At 43.7% G+C, this 22,500-nt stretch overlaps 1 protein-coding gene and 1 long non-coding RNA gene across 2 annotated transcripts in view; one reads left to right on the top strand and one right to left on the bottom strand.

Annotated features, from left to right (window-relative positions):
- The window catches only part of LOC123502723, a 569,074-nt gene that overhangs the window by 105,126 nt on the left and 441,448 nt on the right, over window positions 1-22,500 (top strand). The window lies entirely within an intron of this gene.
- The window catches only part of LOC123502721 (methylthioribose transporter-like), an 85,957-nt gene continuing 73,740 nt past the window's right edge, over window positions 10,284-22,500 (bottom strand). The window contains exons 3-6 of the mRNA XM_045251946.1: window positions 12,258-12,395; window positions 11,982-12,160; window positions 11,759-11,896; window positions 10,284-11,654 (exon numbers count right to left, since the gene is read on the bottom strand). Of these exons, the coding sequence (XP_045107881.1) occupies window positions 10,506-11,654; window positions 11,759-11,896; window positions 11,982-12,160; window positions 12,258-12,395 (1,604 nt within the window). The 3' untranslated portion in view covers window positions 10,284-10,505. The remainder of the gene's footprint in view (window positions 11,655-11,758; window positions 11,897-11,981; window positions 12,161-12,257; window positions 12,396-22,500) is intronic.

Raw genomic sequence — 22,500 nt, 5'->3', positions numbered from 1 at the left:
TAACTTGTGTAGTATTTTTTTTTATTTTTTTTTTTATCAATTTTCCCACCATACAAACTTTTACTTTTAGTGTACTTCTTATATCTATAGAATTACTACTCCCTCTCACTAACAATGTCCAACAATTTAGAACTTTCCTTTTCCACTTCACTCTTTCACTTACAAAACAATGCTCTTTATTTCTATTTCAAACATTGCCCTCTACCTAAAAGCTTTTCCCTTCAATTCTAAATGCTATTGTTAGCTTCAACACTTCCCTCTCTATTTACTAGCTATGTTGTCTATTAAATTAACCTCTCTCATGACCTCCACCTCATTGCAACGTCCTTCCATCCTAGTATTGATGATGATAATAATAATAATGATAATAATAATAATGATAATGACAGAGCAATCTCCTTCATAACCTCATTGTAATTTGCCCTTCCCCTCAAGCTAACAATTTTTATGTCTCTATATTCTCTCCTTATCTCACGTCTTCCTCACCCTACACTGTCTCTTCTCATCCTAGACAGACTCCCTTTACCCTTAGACATCATCCTTTCATCCTAGGCATCCTCCTCTAACCCTACACTGCCTTCCGTCACCCTATACAACCTCCCTTCACTCTAAACTGATTCCCCTCATCCTAGACACTCTGATCTTACCTTACACTGCCAAGACACACCTTATTCTGCCTCCCTCACCATAGATGGCTTCCCTTCACCCTGCTTCGCCTCACCCTGCCCTACCTGGCGTGCACCTTCACAATTTTAATGTTTAAATGGTGAAATGTAATCCGACGAATTGATAAATTAGTGCCGTTTGTGTTTTGTTCACCGGGATCAATTTCTGGAAGTCCCTCGTGGATGAGAGAGAGAGAGAGAGAGAGAGAGAGAGAGAGAGAGAGAGAGAGAGAGAGAGAGAGAGAGAGAGAGAGAGAGAGAGAGAGATAGTTATGATAATGATTGAAGTGGAGACTGTATTAACTAAATTATGTGATGGTTGTTGTTGTTGATGTTATGACAGTTTGTTATTCATACCCATGTAATTATTATTATTATTATTATTATTATTATTATTATTATTATTATTATTATTATTATCATTATTATTATTATCGTTATTGTTGTTGTTGTTGTTGTTATTATTATTATTATTATTATTATTATTATTATTATTATTATTATTATTATTATTTTTATTATTATTATGATTATTATTATCATCATCGTCACCATCATGATTATTATTATTATTAATAGTGATAGTAGTAGTACTGGTAGTAATAGTAATAGTAATAAAGTAATGGTAGTAGTAGTAGTAATAGTAGTATTAGTAGTATTAGTATTAGTAGTAGTAGTAGTAGTAGTAGTACCAGTAGTAGTAGTAGTAGTAGTAGTAGCAGCAGTAGTAGTAATAGTAGTTATATGATAATGAAAAACAACAATTATGATAACGAAGACAGTAATGATTGATAAGGATAATAGTAACATAGTAATAAGGTTGAAAATATTGCCAACATTCATTACTGCACGGAACCAACCATCGTTTCAGTAACAAAAGAAATCGACTATTGGTAACATGGCAGTTTTCTCTCTCACAAATTTTCCGGCTTAGCGAGGCACGCTGCGTTCAATTCACATCATCAATTAAAAAAGACACAAATGGAATGCACAATATATAATTCTTTAACCACTTAATGATGACTGATGCTTTTTACACATTTAATTTTCTCATCCACTCGGTTTTTGAAATGGTTGCTAAACTAATATATTTCTTTATTAATATGGATGGGTTAATAAATGATGGCATGTTTATGTGACCACTTAGCGTATTATGGTGGCATTTGTCTGTTTATCTGTGCCATTCTGTGGTCATATGCAGTTCAGCTTATTGTTTGTGTGCTCGTATTAATTGATCTACTGACTCATCCGCTTATCTATTCTTTCATTTAATTTTACTGACTTTTATTTATTTGTTTGTTTATTTGTCTGTCTATGTGTGTACGTTCATTTACTCAATAGTTTTTTACGTATAAAGGGATACAGAAACAAATCAGAGTCATATACAGAAACAAATAAAAGTCATATATGATCGCCACCATGAGAAATATTCCTATTTCACGTAGAGTAACATTCCGAGTCCTATCAACATGACATTTCTAGTCTGGCCAAAGCAACACATTTTGTTTAGCCAAAAGGAAAACTTGTCTACCAAAGTCAGCACAGTTAGCTTACCTAGAGAAGCAGTCCAAGTTCCAAGTCCATTTAAAGCAACATTCCAAGTCTATGGAAAGCTACATTCCAAGTGAATTCAAAGCAGTATTCCAAATCCACACGAACCAACATTCCCAATATATCAAGAGCAGCATTATTAGTTTGCCCAGCGCATTACTCCTAATCTACCAATAACAGCACATTCAGTCTATCCACAACAATATTCTAAGTCCATCCAAAACAATACTCCAAAACCATTAATTTCCATCAAGCAAGGAGTTTACGTGCAATCTGGCGTGGGTAGCCCAGGCGTGGGTCGTGACGTGCAGGTGAGCCAGGCATGCCGCTGCCGCCCCTGCACCACCACTGAGCGTGTGCCAATGGCCCTCCAGCATTATATCACGCCTGGGATGGTGGCGAGTATGCCGGAATTAAACCCATTATTTTGTGCCTGAAAATTATAATGAGACCAAGCCATTATGGGTTGTGTGTGTGTGTGTGTGTGTGTGTGTGTGTGTGTGTGTGTGTGTGTGTGTGTGTGTGTGTGTGTGTGTGTGTGTGTGTGTGTGTGAGAGAGAGAGAGAGAGAGAGAGAGAGAGAGAGAGAGAGAGAGAGAGAGAGAGAGAGAGAGAGAGAGAGAGAGAGAGAGAGAGAGAGAGAGAGAGAGAGAGACGTTAAAAATAGTGTATATATCATTCTAAGGCAGCAAAAACACACCCACTACATGAAATTCATCCCACCATACCACACACTTTTACGGTGCATTTATCCCTGCCTACACTTCTCCCACACACCATTGAACAGACACTCCCCTATACACTCAACAACACTCCTACAAGACCCTCTTACATCGATTCTACAACCTAATGTCACTTCTCACTACAACCGTGCACCTCTTTCCTCGATGCCAATACCCTCAGCATCCCTCACCCCGTCCTCTTATGTTCATTGCTTTACTTCCTCACAGCCTTCCACTCACTATAGCACGTTCCAGACCTTCACTATGAGTCTTCCCTTCCCTTCCTTCCCTACACCCTGCTGGGATGTGCTTACTTAACTTATTGCAGAATTTGAGAGCAAGGGCGTGCTTGACTTTTCTGAGAGGAAGGAAAATTTTTAAGTAAATCTAGAAAACTTCCTGATCAAAGATAATTCAATAGCATCTTCAGGTCTTCGTCATTTTTCCCCCGCTCGTTTTCTTACGGAGGAGGAAGAGGAGGAAGGCTGTGAAAATAGGGATTGTTGAGGATCCAGAAATGAAGCTGAAACGTGATGGGCAGGTGTCCGAACCGTCTGGAATGGTATGAAGAAGTCTACTGCGTTTCCAGAGTGGATTGGCACGACGACAGAGAGAGAGAGAGAGAGAGAGAGAGAGAGAGAGAGAGAGAGAGAGAGAGAGAGAGAGAGAGAGAAATGTTTAATATACTAAAATTTATATAAGGAAATCGTAGATAAATGGAAATAAATAATCGAGACATTTTGCTTGCATGTGTGGGTGCGTGCGTGCGTGTGTGCGTACGTGTGTGTGTGTGTGTGTGTGTGTGTGTGTGTGTGTGTGTGTGTGTGTGTGTGTGTGTGTGTGTGTGTGTGTGTGTCTGGAAGGAATCAAAAGCTTGGTAAGAAGATCGGTGGGACTGAGGAGCGCAATCTGGAAGGGTCTGAAAGGATACCAAACCGGCCATGGGAGGCTCAAGCGAGGGAACACATTAGGAAGGTTTTGATAATGTGTATTTGGCAAACGAGTTCACTCACCACTCGAAACTTTGCATTCATTCTTAACGAGGACTGGGAAACTGCTGCGGCTGGAAACTGGAAACTGGAAACTGGAACCGATAAAGTATTCCTGGAACATAAACACTTCTCCTTCTCTCCCTCCCTGGAAAGACGCTTAGTTTGAAATACAATACATGTGGAAATTTTTCATGCACTCGATTCTTATTTATATTTTATTCTGTAGGAGACGCAGACGCAGAAGTGGTGAGAAGGGTGGAGGGGAAGCAGGGTTCATTGCTTTCCAGGTTAAGGTGAATTCCAGGTTCTGGGTTACAGGTGATCCAAGAAGCCAAGTGGTCTGAGATTGCTTCCAGGAGAGGGTGTAGTGGCGGTGTGGTATTGCAGTGGTGTTGTGTTGTGGTGACGTAGTGATGCGATTATATTTCGATGCTGTTGACTGGAAGGTGACTTGTGGTGTTGTGGTGGTGTTCCTGTGAGGCTAATGGAAAGGTGGATGGTGTTGTAATGTTGTAGTGGTGTGGACGAAAAAGTTGCTGGTATTGTAGTGTTGTGGTGGTGAGGACGGAAAGGTGACTGGTGTTGTGGTGTTGTGTTGGTGTGGATAGAAAGGTGAGTGGTGCTGTGGTGGTGTGGACGGAAAGGTGGCTGGTGTTGTGGTGCTGTGTCGGTGTGGATAGAAAGGTGGGTGGTGTTGTGGTGCTGTGGTGGTGTAGATAGAAAGGTAGTTGGTGTTGTGGTGTTGTGGTGGTGGGGTGTTGTGGTGGTGTGGACGGGAATATGGCTGGTGGTGTTCCGGTGATACTAACGGAAAAGTGGCTGGTGTTGTAGTGATGTTATGGTGGTGTGGACGGAAAGATGGGTGGTGATGTTGTGCGGTGTTGAGATGTTGTGGTGGATGTTTTGGTGGTGTGGCATTACGGTGGTGTAATGTTGCAGCGGTGTTAAGAGGAAGCTTCCCTTTAGCTGAGACTTATAAATGTGTCACCTTGGAAACGCCATTTGAGTGTTTTGTGAGGCGTGAAGGTAATTTGAACCATATAAAATGATCAGAAATGCCGTTTTTATATATTTCTTGACAGAGAGAGAGAGAGAGAGAGAGAGAGAGAGAGAGAGAGAGAGAGAGAGAGAGATTTGCCCGAATTTCCCTCCCCTCGTGTGCTGTAAATTTTTCCTATTCAGGTTATTATTAATTAAACAGGAATAAAAAAAATATGGATGTAGATTTTATACTCGATTGATGGTGAGATGATGAAGAGTTTTGTGTTTAGTGTTAGGGTGAATAGTTACTGGTAATAGTGTGTGTGTGTGTGTGTGTGTGTGTGTGTGTGTGTGTGTGTGTGTGTGTGTGTGTGTGTGTGTGTTCTGGTTAATCCGTGTTATGCAGTTTGGTAGGAAAAAAGGAAAGTTTGCTGATCGTGTTAATGGAAAGGTGGTGCGGATATGAAATTACTGAGCTAAGGGATGGAAAAAGAGAGAAGAGAGAGAAAAAATGAGAAAAGCGGGATAAAAAAAAACTCTTCCGCACACACACACACACACACACACACACACACACACACACACACACACACACACACACACACACACACACACACACGCAGAGAGAGAGAGAGAGAGAGAGAGAGAGAGAGAGAGAGAGAGAGAGAGAGAGAGAGAGAGAGAGAGAGAGAGAGAGAGAGAAAGTACATACATACATACATATACACATACATACTTACAGGCAAACAGCAAAATGGAAAATAAAACATACTGAAAGACATAAATAAACAGATAGAAACAGACAGACAGGCACATAAACAGAATACGTGACAACCAAACACACATAACTACACAAACTTGTACAGACTCATGCACAAATAAAAAAATGGAAAAAAAGACATGTTTCCCTCACCACTTTTCAATACTCTCAGTGTCTCTCTAAAACTTGGTCTGGGTAATGGCGAGAGAGAAGAGAGCGGGAGAGAGCAGGAGGGAGGGATAGTAGGAGAGGGGGGTGAGAGAGGCCAGGACCTTAACTTTAGGGAGACAATAGCTGGGAGAGAACCACTGAGAGAAAGGCAAGACTCCCTCCCACTCTTTTCCCATTGTACACGAGACTTACCGCCTGGAAGATTCGTAATGTTGTTTTCTACTTTGTTATTTTACAAACTTGCTACTTTTTCTTCTCCTGTTCTTGCTTGTTGCTGTTTTTTCTTCGTATACTTCATTCTTTTTCTTTATTTTCACTTGTTCGTATTTTTTTTTTTGGTATCCTTGTTTTTTTTTTTGTGTGGCATGTTTTATTTTGATGTTTGAGGTTCAGGGTTGCTCTTTGGGTTCCCTTCATTCATGTTGTTTCCTTTCTGTCTCTTTCCATCACATTAGGTCTCATGTTTTCCCGATTTTATTCTTGCCTGCTTCTCATTCATCGTTGTCAGTTTTGTTTCCCATTGTTGTCTATACCGTCATTAGCATTGTCTTCTTCTTCCTCCTCCTCCTCCAACTCCTCCTCCTCCTCCTCCTCCTCCTCCTCCTTCTCCTTCTCCTCCTCCTTCACCTCCTCCTCTTTTTCCTTCACCTCCCTTCCGCTTGCTGTTTGGACTGCCCCTGTATATTTCTTTGTATATTAGTCATCGTGCTCCTTCTTTTATGGTATATGAACGGCGTCGACATGTGACTAAATTGTAAAGTATCAAAATTCTCTGACGATAAGTAAACAGCAATTAGAGTAACTCCGACAAGTGAGAGAGTAACTTTGCACTCAGTTCTAAGCAAACGAACTGACTGGTCCAGCAAAAGAACACTGAAATTCAACGTCGATAAATGTAAAGTATTATATGTCGGAAGCAACAATGGCTAAATTCAATACTCAATTAACGGACAACAACTTCCAAAAGACAAGAGAAGTTTTTTTGGTATGATGATCACAGAATACGTAAATAATAGCAAAAATAAAGGCTCAGATTAATATAAACCGGTTGGCTTCATAGGTCGAACTCCCGATAAAAGTCATTAAACACAATATTAATACTATGATTCTGTAGTCTGATACCAATTCGAGTATATCAGTTACATTTTTGGTCATTCAGAATATGTACGGAACAAATGTGGAAAAGGAAAATCAGGATAATAAGAAAGATGATTGCTAGAAACATGTCATATAAGGAAAGACTACAGGAATTACTCATAGATATGTTCAGTGAAACAAAGTGTAGAATGCGAGAAAATTAGTACAATAAAACTAGACATGACGTTCCTGAAATAATTGGCAAAAGAATCTTGACAAACGAAGCGAAACATTCTTTTTTACTCTGATCATTAGTATTTATAATTTCTGGCATTCAGTCTCGACGAAAGCGAATCGGTCACTGCCCTCAGGAACAGATTAGACAAATACCTCGACATCTACTTATCTATTTGTTCTCGTCAAGACTGAATCTGTCACTGCGGTCAATAATTATCGTCGTCTCATTTTAATGTAGTGGTAGTGTCTTTTGGGAATAGCACTCTCAATGGGTATTTCTTAAGATCTTTTTATTGTCCTTGGCCAGTGCCCTCTTATATATAAAGAAAAAAAAAAAAACTCAAAAAAGGAAGGTTACGTACAACAAGATACCCAGTGAGGTGTTGCTCTCAGAAAATAGAAAGAAAAACCTTCTCACCTGTCCAGTGGCGGCGACTCTTTCTACTTCAAGACTTCCATTTTGACATGATTCCTATCAAAAATTACATCCAGCTTTTTCCATGTAGATTATCTATTTAATTTCCTGCCAAGTACTGCTGGAAGGAACTCTGGATACGGAGAAGCCTTTGTTCTCCCTGTCCTGTGTGTCTCTGTATTAATGCAGAACACAACAAAACGTCATCGATTGAGCCTGCAGGTCAGTTACTGTTTGTTCTTTCTTTGTTATCCTTTGTAGCTTCATTTACTTTTTCTCTTTCTTTCCTTTCTCATTTCGTCTCTTGACTGAAGGAGATAATTGATGAGGAAGAAGATGAAAAATATGAGTGATGAGGCAATAGCGAATTATTCTTACATCTCAACATATTTTCTCTTCCTTCTCCTCCTCCTTCTCATCTTCCTCTTCCTCCTCTCCTTCCTGTGACTGAAGCTTTGAAAATCCAAAATATACTCGGCGAAATAATTTTGGAGCAGTATTTCGGGTGACTAGCGTGCCATTAACTGAGGGTAATGGCAGGTAATAAGAAAGGACAAAGGTATAACGCAATTTTTCTGTAAACTTTGTATTGTAGCAGAGTCAGAATTGCAGACCACTGGGACGGACTCGCGGGCTCAGGGGTTAACTTGGAAAAAAAAGAAAAAAATTGCAGACACGATCAGTTTTTCTTTAGATCAGTGTTTCCGAGAAGTTGTATTTTTGTTGGCATTGAGATTCCGCGTTTTTTTCATGAGGTATTTTCACAGCAGGTGTTTATCGTTTCTAGTTGTCTTTTCCTTTGTGGCTGAATATACCAGGATTTTTTTTTTTTACTTTTGCATCTTTCACTGGTATTCTTTTATGTAAGAGGGGAAAGCTGGCCAAAGGCAACATAGAATTTAAAAAGAAGCCCACTTAGTTACCATCCTCCTTACAGGTCCGAGAGAGAGTTAGCCCTCCAAAAAAAGGGATAATTGTCTTGAAACCTTCCTCTTAAATGGTCAAGTCTTAGGAAGTTAGAAATAGATTGATTATAAAATGACTCAATGCGTTCAGATTTCTATGTTCTCTTTTTATGCAAATACAGTGTTTTCCAAGAGAGAGAGAGAGAGAGAGAGAGAGAGAGAGAGAGAGAGAGAGAGAGAGAGAGAGAGAGAGAGATCCTGGCACTACTCTACCCTGTTCTCCCACACGTTGTTTACCAGTTCAGCAGATATCTCCGTTAAAAATATGTCCTTTCTTGTTTGCTCTTGATATATATTCCTGTGTGTTCCCCTTCTCGTGTTCCTCTTGAGTCTCCAGTCACCACCACCACCACCACCACTGCTCCCTGCCTGTCTTCCGTCCTCAGAGCAAGTATTTTCATATATTTTCTTTTCCGCGTTTTACTTTGTAGCTTTACCTTTCTCTCTCTCTCTCTCTCTCTCTCTCTCTCTCTCTCTCTCTCTCTCTCTCTCTCTCTCTCTCTCTCTCTCTCTCTCTCTCTCTCTCTCTCTCTCTCTCTCTCTCTCTCTCTCTCTCTTCATGTGTACTGTGTTTTTCTTTTGATGTTGTTCATCTGCTTTTTATTTGTCTAACCTTTCCTTCTCCTCGTTTCTGCTCCGACTTTCATTCCTTTTCTCTTATTCTCTGCTTTCGTTTTGTCTCCCTTTCCTTTTTCTTCGTATGACTTACCTTTCCCCTCTTTATTCCTCAATCGTTTTTTTCTTATCTTCCTAGCCTCGTATTCTTCCCCTTCTCTCTTAATCTTACGTTCTATTCTCACACATCCTATTCTTACGTCTTTTATTTCTTCCTTATTTTCTTCCGCCTCTTCTACGCGTCTGCCTCCTTGCGCTGCTCTACGGAGTGAATAGAAGGTTGAGCTCGGTCGAGAGAAAGTTATAATGGTCGAAGGATAATCACTCAAGTTTGCAAGGTTTCATATTGGGTTATAACTGGTGTTAGGAGGGACTGTTTGTGTGTGTGTGTGTGTGTGTGTGTGTGTGTGTGTGTGTGTGTGTGTGTGTGTGTGTGTCCTTCCCCTCGTCTTTTCACGGTGACTTTTTTAATTTTAAGTTTTGTCCCTTCATTCATGTCGTCCTTTTCTCTCCTGGTCCTTTTATGTGGTTGTGACGAGGGTTCATACACACACACACACACACACACACACACACACACACACACACACACACACACACACACACACACACACACACACACACACACACACACACACACACACACACACACACACCATTCTTGTCCATATGTGGTTTATGAGGACAATTGATTGTGGAAACATATTGACTGATATAGCTGCCACAATTTGCGTGGAGGACATATCAATTCTCTCTCTCTCTCTCTCTCTCTCTCTCTCTCTCTCTCTCTCTCTCTCTCTCTCTCTCTCTCTCTCTCTCTCTCTCTCTATATATATATATATATATATATATATATATATATATATATATATATATATATATATATATATATATATATATATATATATATATATATATATATATATATATATATATATATATATATATATATATATATATATATATATATATATATATATATATATATATATATATATATATATATATATCTGACCAAGTGGGGCATGTCTTAACTTTCCCGTGTTTTAAGGTCGCCCTTAGGTACAGTATGTGCCTTAATGTTTGGTCCCTGTCTCCTTGGCGGTGCCTTGAGGAAGTAACAAAACACGGTGCCAGTACAAACACCTTCATTCCTATGTACACACACAGCACAGACAATCTATGATAATCAGCCACACACTCAGCGTCACCGTGGTCAGTTCATGATGCTAGCAGAAGTATTTCACTCCGGGGCAAACTGGTGTGGCCTGGAAGCAAGTTTTTCGCGATGATTCCGCCGCCCCACCAGCCGCGTGGTAGCGGCGTAGTACGTGACACGCCCTGCTGTGGTGGATTTACAGAAGATCCGCAGCACAGGCATGTCCGCTGTGGGTGAGAAGTGCCCTCCGTAGCACAGCCTCGGTACTGCTGGTGCGGCCCTTCACCAGCCAGGTGGCCGCCGCGGTGGCCCACACGCCGCCCGCCGCGGCCAAGGCAGGGCCCGGCAGGTGCAACAGCAGCAGTAGGTTGGCCAGCAAGGCGAGTAGAGGTAAGAAGGGCGTGGTGTCCCGCTGGTCCCGTCTCGGGGAAGGGTTTCTTGGCTGAAGCCACAACCCAACCCCGCACACCACACAGCCTCCCACACACAGAACGACACCTGCCCACGCCCACACCCCAAGACCCAACTCTTTCGCACCTCGCACCACACCCGCCCCCACCACACAGTCCACCATGAAAGTCACCATCAGGAACCGAGAAGTTCGCCAAGACAGCCACGTGGGCGGGATGGGCGGCTCTAGCGTCGAGGACCACGACCCACTTCGCCACTCCACGGCCACCTGGCGTGGTGCGTCCTCGTCCAAGACGACGGGAGGTGCCTCCGTCAGCTCGTCAAAGTTGTGACAGCTGTGGGAGGAGGGCACGGCTGACGGAGTCCACGTTGGGGCCTCGGGGGGCCTGCGTGGCGCCTCTGGCCGGAATCTGCGAGCTAGGAGAGCTGCTGCTCCGGCAACGCCCGCACTTAGGCCACCGGCGCCAGCCGCGTGACGCAGCAGCCACGAGGAACAGAGCATGGCAGCGAGGGTGGCACCGCCGCCGCAACAGAGGATGGCTGTCCAGGGCGTGGCGGTGAAGGGCGAGATTCTCTCCAGCATTGCAGGTGCTAGGCCGTCGCGGCCAAGGCCGTAGGCTAGGCGGGAGCCCGCCAATAGCGCGCCCACCATGCCCGCCCACAGACCGGCCACGCTGCCCACGCCCACGAGAACCTTCACACCTATCAAGGAAGCTCCCGGGAAGAGGTGGATGAAGGTGGCGGAGGGCGCGAGAGCGGGGGAGGCTAGGGTGGCGGAGAGAGCTGTGGGCAGCAGCACCAGGAAGGCCAGCACGCCCACGACCACGCCCACTCGCTGAGCTGAACACTGGTAGCGGTTGCACTCCCCTGCCATCAGACCCGCCAGATGGGCGCCCCCCATGCCGATGCTCAGCACCGCGGCGCCGCTCACCACCTGGGGAGAGAAAGCGTCCTTGGAGTAGACAAAGGCCTTTGTTCATTCTCTCAAAAGTCATCATAAAAGACCAGAGTGTTTGAAGTACATAGGAGGAAGCTCACTCCGTGCAGTCCGCGGGGCAGAAAGCCCTGTACACCCGTCCAGTGTCGCGGGTCGGCGCCAACCAGGGCCGTCACGGCAGCCGTCACCAGTGCTGCGAGTGATGCCGCCACGCCCACCACGCCCGCCCGACACGCCACCTGTGGACAGAGGATAATAAACAGGAGGCTCAGGTGTAGCACGGGAGTGCTTAGTGTGCCACGTCTTGGTACCTCGCCGCCTCACCTTGGTGCCCAGTACGGCAGTCATGGTGGCCACCAGTGCCAGCGCTGCCGCCAGCAGGTCAGGCTGCGGTGCCAGGTAATCAGAGTCCCGCAGGGGTCGAGGCAGCGCCAGGCCTCCTAGGGCGTCTCGCACAGAGAAGTTAGCCGCCGCTGCTACGTACTCACTGCCGCCCCGCGCAGCTGTGGAAGGAAAGCTTCATTTAGCAACAGGACGAGTAGCAGGGGACGCTAGAGCGCTAGAGCGCAAGTGGCAGTGCAATGCAGGTGTGGCACCTACCAAGGGCAGGCAGCAACACCAGGTCAAGCAGCAGCGAGGCGGCCACCAGCACCGCCGGTAGCTCCCCGAGCGACACATAAACATGTGTCACCACGCTGCCCGCAGGGGTTCGCTGCCCCAGCTCCCCGCACACTGCCCTGCAGACAAGAAAGAGGAAAGGGAATTAGAAGCGAGCATTCACATAGAACTATCTACCACTCCTCTCCTCCCTACCCAAACACACACAGTCGGTGGTAATCTCTGTATAGTGTTTCGGAGAATCTGCATAAAGTCACTCAACAATATTTAAACGAAAATCTGCATTAGAATGACGCAGTAATTCAGCTCAAAGAATTGTCTGCGGATTTGAATAAGCCGGGCAGGCGCGGCGCCTGAAAACCTGCGGTCCTCGGTATACCAGCGGCGCCACCACTCCCTCCTCCCCTCAGTCACCAAAACGCTATTAATCCCACAGCCGCGCCTTCCGCAGCACTCACAGCTTGTCAGGAGACTTAATGGTCCGTATTGTCGCACTCTTTACTTTTCCGTTATCATCTATTTTTCTTTCACGTCCGCGTCTCAAAGCCCCGCAGGACCGGGATGGCGCGGCAGGTGGCGAGTTTCCAGAACAGCTGCGTATTTCACCTCGCTTAGTGTGCTGTGTCATGATTAACCCTTTCTTTCACACTACTTTATAGACACCTATTTTTTGTACTACAGACTCTTGAAATTATAATGTAATTTAGAAAAGACAAAATTAGCCTCTCTCTCTCTCTCTCTCTCTCTCTCTCTCTCTCTCTCTCTCTCTCTCTCTCTCTCTCCCCCCCCACATGTTCAGAATGTTAAGGGAGAACCATAGCAGTAAAGATATTAATAGTGGATTAACTGACACTAATTACCGCAGCGTTTTGAGTTCCCCGTCAGTCTTAAGCTCCTGATCTGGTTGTAATCCTTCAGAAGTCCAGTTTTACAAGGAGTTTGTCAGGAAGAGAGGCAAAGATTGAGGTAATCATGAAACAAGGTGGAAGTCGCACAAGTTACTCTGTTTCTGAAGACTGTGTATTTGCGTGCGTGCGTGCGTGCGTGTGTGTGTGTGTGTGTGTGTGTGTGTGTGTGTGTGTGTGTGTGTGTGTGTGTGTGTGTGTGTGTGTGTGTCAATATAAATTTTCTTGCACTACAACATGCGAAGGTGCAGAGGTGAGAGGTGAGAGAGAGAGAGAGAGAGAGAGAGAGAGAGAGAGAGAGAGAGAGAGAGAGAGAGAGAGAGAGAGAGAGAGAGGAAAAAGAAAACGATAAAAAACTCGAACCACAGAGCTTGTAAACATCTCTCGAATGACACGTCTACTTTACCACGAAGATCTCCTCCTTTCTCCTCCTCCTCTTCCTCTTCTTCCTCCTCCTCCTCCTCCTCCTCCTCCTCCTCCTCCTCCTCCTCCTCCTCCTCCTCCTCCTCCTCCTCCTCCTCCTCCTCCTCCTCCTCCTCCTCCTCCTCCTCCTCCTTGCTGTCGTCAATGGCTTCGTGATCCTCGCTGCTTCCTAATTACATCCTCATTACAACCATTTCTTTTGAGTTAATTATGATTTCAAACCTTTTAGTGAATGCTGTGACTTCCTACTTTATTATTTTCGAAAGGTAAATATTCTGTTCTAAACTAGTATCAATTTTTCATGCAGAAGTGATCAAAACCAGAGAGAGAGAGAGAGAGAGAGAGAGAGAGAGAGAGAGAGAGAGAGAGAGAGAGAGAGAGAGAGAGAGAGAGAGAGAGAGAGAGAGAGAGAGAGAGAGAGAGAGAGAGAGACTGGAAGGTGTAAAAGTTAAGCTTCATAATTCCACCCTTGTATTGCAACCGGAGAGTGGCTTCAGATTTTTTCGGAAAACTGGAAGTAGAAGGTGGAGCAGGAAGAAGAGGAGGAGGAGGAGGAGGAGGAGGAGGAGGAGGAGGAGGAGGAGGAGGAGGAGGAGGAGGAGGAGGAGGAGGGAAAATTCAAGTTGAAGTGAGAGTAGGTATGTTAGAGGAGAAGAATGGAGTAAGGAGAGTACGAAGAGAGTCGAGGGTGGAAATGGGAGGGAGAGTGTCAAATGAAGGAGAAAGAAGAGGAGAAGGAGGAGGAAGGGTTGAAAAGTGAGAGGGGCCGGGGTACTTTGGGGGAAGATGAAGGAGAAAGGGAGAGGGAGGGGATGAGATTCTGGGGAGAGGATGCGAGGTGGGGTAGGGAGGGGTGACACAATGGCGCTTTAAAGATTGAGGTGAAGTTGTATTAAAGTCCAGCTCAGCACTTGCCTTCCTCTCAATTTTGGTGTTCCAATATTCTTCGTTTGGCTGTCTGTCTGTCTGTCTGTCTGCATGTATGTCTATTTGTCTGTCTATCTCTTAGTTTGTCTGTTACTTGTATAATGTGTGCGTATCTTTATGTCAATATGTATTTCTCTCTCTCTCTCTCTCTCTCTCTCTCTCTCTCTCTCTCTCTCTCTCTCTCTCTCTCTCTCTCTCTCTCTCTCTCTCTCTTCTCTCTCTCTCTCTCTCTCTTTCTATTTTTTATTCTATCATCCACCCCAGTTCTCCTCCTCCTGTTTTTTACCTCCTCTTTCTCTTTCACTACCATCTCTGTCTCTTTCATCTTCTGCCAGCCCTTCACTTCCATCTTGTACTCTTCTCTCCTTTTATTTCCTCTCCATTATCCTATCTTTTCCTGTCCACCTTTCATTCTGTTTCGTCATGTTTTCTTCTCTTTCATTATCTTTCTTGTCCTCTTCTCTCCTTATCCTATCTTGCCCGTTTTTTTCTTCCTCTATTTTTTCTAATCTTCTCAATTTCTGACTTTTCCTTTCCTCTCTTCATTTTGTCTTCTCTCAACTTCTCATCATGTCTTATATTTCTTACTTTTTCTTATCGTGTTCGTTTCTGCTGTCTCTTTTCTTTTCTTTCATTCTGTTTCCACCTCTCATTCTATTATGTCTTCTCCTTTCCTCTCTTTATTCTGTTTTATGTTCACCTCTCATTATGTCATATACTGTCTTTCATACCTCACTTACTCTCCTCTCCTCTCCTTTCCACGTCTCTCCTTATCCATCACAGGTGACAAGATTCTAGTCATATTTTTTGCTGCTTTCCACGTGATACTTTCTTGATGTAATGTAGTGAGGCAGGGGACACTTCAGAGGTCCCTCCTTTAAGCAGATTATGCTCCTCCCCCAGACAGTTGGTAGCGTCCCCAGGGAGAGTCTGTAGAGGGAGGGCACGGAGGCAGGAGGAAGAGGGATTGGAAACGGTTTGAAATGGATGGAAGTTGACGTGAAGGAAGGAGTGATGGTTGGGTGGGTAGATGGATGTTGGGTTGGTAGGGAAGGAAATTAGTTGTGTGTTAGTTGTAGTGTTAGTGGTGGTAGTAGTAGTGGTAGTAGTGTTGGTGGTGGTAGTGGTGAGAGTGTGATAATAAAGACATGAAGGAATGAAAAGTGTAGCATAAGAGAAAAAATGATATGATAATTAAGAGAAAGCATAAAAATGAAAGAAAATAAAAGTGTAATGGAAATAAAGAAAAAAAAGGAAGATTGTAAAGAAAAAAAGTATAGCATATGGAAATCACCACCGGAAAGAAGGAAGGGGGACGGAGAGGAAGAAAGAAGAAGGATACAAGGCAATATCGGAAAGAGGTCAGAGGGAGGAAGGAAGGAAGGAAGGAAGGAAGGAAGGAAGGAAAGAGACACAAAGATCAAAACGCCAAGATGGGGCAGCTCGAGGGACGCGGGAACTCTTGGGACCAACACAAACACAACTTAGATTAATTTCTCTCTCTGGTGGTTTTGTCTTGTGATGGAGCAGTACCGCAACCCTGTCCAGCCCAACACAGACTGCCACGCGTAGGTCTTTCCTTATTTTCTGAAGGGTTAGTTTAATCCATTATAGCAAAACGCGGATCAGTCTAGCCCAATCCAAAATAACCCAGTGTGTCGATGCTACCTGATCTAGCACAACCTACTCCAGCCCAACCTAGGCCATCTTTCAAGTCAATGCAGTCCAATTCACCTCAGCCCAGTGCAGCTCAACTTAGTCTGGACCTTTCCTCTTTCATCTCAGAACATTTTCACCTCTTACATTTTTCCTCGTGACTTTTTACTTTTTTGTGTTCCCAGCTGGCATATTCTTTTTCAAACTTTTGCTTCTGAATGTATACTGGCAGTTCAATGTTACGAGAAGAAGGTAGTGACCGGAATCGTTTTGTTGCGTTATGTTGTGTTATGTTGTGTGAAGCTTGGTTAGATGAGGTGAGGTTAGGTTAAAGCAAGTTAAGTTAGGTAAGACTATAAGTAGGGTGAAGTAAGATTAGAATGGGTTACGTTAGGTTATGTCAAGATAAGGTAAGTAAGATTAGGGTAGTAAGGTTAAGTTAGGTTAGGTTAAGTTACTTCGTGATTCTACATGTAGGTTAGGTTAGATAAGATTACTTTAAGTTGGCCGAAGTTAGGTTATATTAATCTGAATTAGGTTAGGTAAAGGTATGTTAGATTAGGTAAAATTTAGTTAAGCGTTGCATGAGTATCAGAGAGAGGAATAAGTCGAATAAAAAGAAAATGGAGGGGAAAAGATCCAAGGGAGGAAATAAATCACAGGGAAAAACATCCAGAGGGGAAAAAAGTTCGGGAGGGTAAAAGTCGCGTAAAAAATGTCCTACACCCCCAACCCAACACGCCCCTTTATCTCCCACGCCGCCTCTCCATAACTCAGAGGGAGAAGCTTTATTTCCACTCCCTTTCATATCCATTTTCCTATTTTATTAACCCCAACAACACAACGCAATTACTCATACACTAAAGACGCTAGGCAGAACTAAAACAACACACACACACACACACACACACACACACACACACACACACACACACACACACACACACACACACACACACACACACACACACAATCTCTAATTACTCTATATCCTTCCATCACCTTCCATTAAATCAAGGGTAAATATGGTCCTATACCTATCCCTATACACCTCTTTGTAGGATCCTCTGTATTATGATTCTCTCCGCCCTAGATTCCCTTTGTTTGGCGAGCCGCAGTAAGAATGCAAGGTGGCGGATCCAAAAGTGTGTGGGTTTGAGTGTGGCAGGTAGAGATTACTCATTGTGGTTCGAGTCCATTACAGCTCAGCCACACATGCTCTTGTATTTTTGGGACTGGCAGACAGCTGAATTGTTTTGAGATTACTGAATTGTTTTGACGAATGAAAGGTTAAGAATATGCGTATCATTAATGTCATAATACGCTATTTATATAACAGAGATGTAAAAAATTTGGTTCTTTAACACTGTTTTATTGGTAGATGACTGGAATATACTTTTATGTTATCGGCAGACTGCCAAATTGTGTGAGATTAATGAATTGTTTGTAAAAGATTAAGTATATGTGTTTTATTAAAGTCACGATACATTGTTTAACTTAAAGAGATGAGGGGAAAAAAATGTGCTGCAATACAATTGTAGATGACTGACATATACTTTTATCTTCTGAACTGGGATGGGATAACGAAAGTATTGAAGGAAAAGGAAAACAACAAAATAAGTGAAAACAATTAAACAAAAATGAATTAATAAGAAAACTGAAATATGTAACAAATCGCAAAGGGATGCATTTTTTTTTTATGTGAGAGGGAAAAGCTGGCCATGGGCAACATGAAACGAAAAGAAAAGGCTCACTTAGTTTCCAGTGCCCTTGCAGGTCCGAGAGTTAACCAAAGGAAAGGAATAGATATCTTGAAACCTTCCTCTTAAATGTAGTCAAGTCAGAGGAAGTTGGAAATACAGAATCAGGTCAGGAATTCTAGAGTTTACCAGAGAAAGGTATGAATGATTGAGAGTACTGGTTAACTCTTGCATTATAGGGCTGGACAGAGTAAGGGTGAGAGGAAGAATAAATCCTTATGCAGCGAGGTTGCAGAAGGAGAGGGTTCATGCATTTAGCAAGATCAGAAGATAGCAAGAGATGCAACATTTTGACGTTGAGAAAGAGGCTGAAGACAGTCAGTCAGAGGAGGGGAGTTGATAAGACGGAAAGATTTTTAAAACGAAAAGCTTTTGATTCCTCCCTGTCGAATAAGACTGTGTGGAACATTCCCCCCATACATGCTAAGAGTACTCCATACACGAGCGGATAAGGCCCTTGTACAGAGTTAGCAGTTTGAGGGTGAGAAAAACTTGTAAAGACGCCACACTTCTTTACCTCTTCTCATTTACCCGCATTAAGAAACAGTTCGCTCTCTCGCTACATCCATTTTCAAAAGCCGAAAGAAAATATAAGCCGTGTTGTCAATATGGCTTCTCCATTTAATAGTAAAAAACATTATCGATCCATCACTAGGAACAAAGGAAAAAAAGACTAAAAAACCCATGTCACTTCAACTAGAGCCTTTATAAATGGAGACTGAAATGTTTCGAAATATCATATCAAGAAATACTCCAGCAACATTTCACACGCCCTGATGCTCCGAGTCGAGAGTCTATCGCAATAACTTTTCCTGTCTAAGCCTGCCGAGTAACTTGTCGCGACTGAATGATAATGAAAGACTCTCTGGCAGAAATTTACGACGCTATCTGTCAAGTCGCCAGGTCCATAGTTAGCTTTCCTTTCTCGTTTTCAATTGATTCGTACATTTTAAACTTCCTGCCTTCTTGTTATTCTTCCTCCTCTAGTTGTACCAAGTTTTGTTTGAGTGTGTGTGTGTGTGTGTGTGTGTGTGTGTGTGTGTGTGTGTGTGTGTGTGTGTGTGTGTGTGTGTGTGTGTGTGTATGTGGATGAGTGAGTGTTTCTGTCTTCGTTTTCATCTTTCTGTCAATCTCTCTCTCTCTCTCTCTCTCTCTCTCTCTCTCTCTCTCTCTCTCTCTCTCTCTCGCATGTCAGTCTGTCTTTCGCAATATGTCCTTCCCTTGGGCTTCTTTTCATCTTTATATCTTTATCTGTGCGTGTCCACTCTCCCCTCCTTCCCTTCCCCTCCCCTCCCCTCCCCCTACTCCCAACCCTCTTCCACCCTCTCCATCTCTCTCCCCCTCTCTAGGAATGAGTTGCCTCAGAGCACTCGCAAAAGTTGGTCTCCCGAGATGAAGAAAGTTTACGATAGTTGCTGCAAATTTCACGTCCAGCTTCCCACTCTTGGCCAAGGCAGGTGATTGACAGCCGGCAATGACCACGGCCTTGATTTCCAGGTGCGCCCGGTGTCCAGAGAGCGAGAGAGAGCGAGAGGCAGAGAGAGAGGGAGAGGTGGTTGGGGAGGAGGATGGAGGGTATAAAGATAGATAGTCTGGTGGAAAGGAAGATAAAGGGTACAGGGGAGAGGGAGAGAGAGAGAGAGAGAGAGAGAGAGAGAGAGAGAGAGAGAGAGAGAGAGAGAGAGAGAGAGAGACGGACTCAGATTGCAACACACAAAGATGGACAAACAAATCACAACACAAATAAAGGAGAAACAAAGACATCCTAAGCATCATGAATGGCTCTGTAGGACATGCCACGCCGCGCCCTTAGCCTTCCCTCCTGCACCTTGATGGCTCCCACGCCGCCCTCACCTCCACCTGGCGGAAAATTACAAGCTAGTGCAAGTGTTTCTGGTGCAGGGGTAACTTGTGACTCTCTCTCTCTCTCTCTTGATTAAATTGTAATTGTTAGTAAGGTTTTATTCTTTTTCTTTAATTTTGCATCTTAATTTTTCGTTGATTTTTTTTCTTTCTCTCGTTTTACATGTGTTCCCTCTTTTAGTGTACCCAAAATATCTTCTCTCTCTCTCTCTCTCTCTCTCTCTCTCTCTCTCTCTCTCTTGGTTGGTTTTATATTATGTCTTATTCGTTTGTGAATTTTCAGTTTGTTATATTTTCACGTTTCAAGTTTTCTGTTTCTGTTTCCTCCACGCACCAGTACAAGCAGTTAGCAGGCACGCACTCCCTCTTCCATTTCCCTGCTATTCATCATTCAAACATCCCTATCCATTGTCTTATCGTTGGCTTCATGTTTCCAATTTCCTTTTAGAAACCCGTAAACCTTTGCCCGTATATTTCTTTGGCCATTCCATAAATTTTCCTTCACGTGCCATTAATCCGCAAAGCTCCTCGATGTGCGCACTGTGTTTTTCTTTCCTTTGCCTTATGTTTGCTTTTAATCGTTCTTAAAACACTAATTCCTCGCTGTACGTTTTCCTCCGCTTTGAATTACTGCCGCTCGCTGTCTGGTCTTTCGATTTACGTAAAGGTGGCGCTGAAATACGCTAATGGGGAACATAAACGTAAGTAATGTTATATTATCGCTAAATCAGAGGCTTCGTAAAAGGGTTTAGCGCCTCGCGAGGATTGCATGACCTCTTGAAATTCCCTGGTAAGGCTTTTTGTATTTATTTATCCCTTGCTGAGTCTCCATTTGTGTGACGTGAGGGAGGAGAAGACGGGAGGGGTAGGAGAAGACGGGAGGGGTAGGAGAAGAAAGGAAGTGTAGGGCACGAGAGGCGGGGGGAAAAGGGGAAAATATAGGTAGGATTTTGAAAAAGGGAGGTGGTGGTGGGAGTTGGAAGGGACTGGTAGACACTTTTAAGGCTTGGGTGGTGAAAAGGTCTCGGATTTGTGAAGGGAGAAGGAACGTTTGGGTGGATAAGCAGAGGAAGATGGCAGGCAGATTTTAGTGTACTTAGGGAAAGGTTCAGGTGAAGTAGGGCAGGTACAGTATATGACTAGAGGAAACATCCCGGGCCCTTGCAGAAGTTATTACAAATCTCAGGATATTTTTATGATTCCGGGGATAGGTTACCCAAAAATCCTGCACCATTATAGGAAGAGGCGGCGAATGAGAACTTCGAGTAATAATCTCCGTGGCCTTTGAAAATAGTAAGAAGGTACGAACGAGGGGACGAAGCCATTGAGAGCACGTGTCCTGGGTGCCAGCGGTGAACTTTGCAGAGGTAAGGGAATTAAAACTGAGTTACGGCGCCGCAATAACAAATTCACATGGCGCCGAGGAGAGTTACGAGGGAACGCTTCTTCTACCGAAAAATTGGCATGAGCTAGGATGGAAATTACGAGAGAGAGAGAGAGAGAGAGAGAGAGAGAGAGAGAGAGAGAGAGAGAGAGAGAGAGAGAGAGAGAGAGAGAGAGAGAGAGAGAGAGAGAGAGAGAGAGAGAGAGAGAGAGACCGGTGATTTCTTGTGAAGGCGAGTGAGGGAGGATATTGGTGAAGGAAGGGGACAGATGAATGGTGATGGGAGGGGAATGGTAGGGAGTGAGGTAGGAGGGAGACGAGTGAGTACAACTGAGGGAAGGGAGAGAGGAGAGGAGTAAGGAGTGAATGGAAGGGAGGCCTGTGAATGGTGATGGGAATTGAATTGGTGAGGAACGTATAGGGGACATTTAAATGCTGATGGGGTAACTTGGTGAGGGATGAAGAGGGAGAAGAATGGGTAGCAAACTGGTGACGGGTGCAGGGAAGGCTGGATGATGATGATGGTGATGATGATGATGATAATGATGATGTCTGTGACCGGTGGTGATAACAGGAGTAATGGTGATGGTGGTAAGGGTGGTGGTGAGGGTGGTGGTGAGGGAGTTACAGGCGCGGGTGCACAGTGAGGGTGTAGGTGTAAGATGATTGGAGGGCAGCAGGTGTGAACAGTATTTCCCAGGCGAAAAAAACGGAGAATTGAAGGTTATTTCCATTCGTTTTCCTTCGGGTAAATGGCTCTTCTTTTTGTGAGCTGTTTTTGATGTGGATTTAAGAGACAGCCTTTCAATGCCTATGCAAGATATTGAAGTAATGTTTATTGGATTTAGGGGGGAAATAGGCACAATATTGTTAAAGTTTATTCCAACTTCCACGGTACTTTCCATTGAAAATAAGACTTACTGCTCTATCCGCATCACAAACACTTAACACATTCAGTAAAATAAGGGAATGGAAAACGTGTATTTCTTTTAGTGCATTTCAACTTCCGTACAATTCAAAACAACACTCACTCTTCAGTACGTATCCCAAACACTTAAGGGCAAAATCCATTTCTACACTAACGAGGAAAAAAAAAAAAAACGATCACTGAAGACTGGACTGAACTGTAAAGAATCTAAATAACTGGGACTCTGAGAAATACCAAAATAAAGGCCTTGCTGCCGCTCCTTCTGAATGTCACGCTCATCTGTTACGGAAAGGACTGAAAAGCACCGCAAGGAATTAACTTTAGCAGAATGTGGGGTCCCTTTCACTCCTCATCCATCACCAGATCAGGGGGGAGGGGT

This window comes from Portunus trituberculatus, chromosome 12 (genome assembly GCF_017591435.1).
Source record: "Portunus trituberculatus isolate SZX2019 chromosome 12, ASM1759143v1, whole genome shotgun sequence".
NCBI lineage: Eukaryota > Metazoa > Arthropoda > Malacostraca > Decapoda > Portunidae > Portunus > Portunus trituberculatus.
The sequence above is the reverse complement of the archived record's forward strand: the minus strand, read 5'-3'. Positions and strand labels throughout refer to the sequence as shown.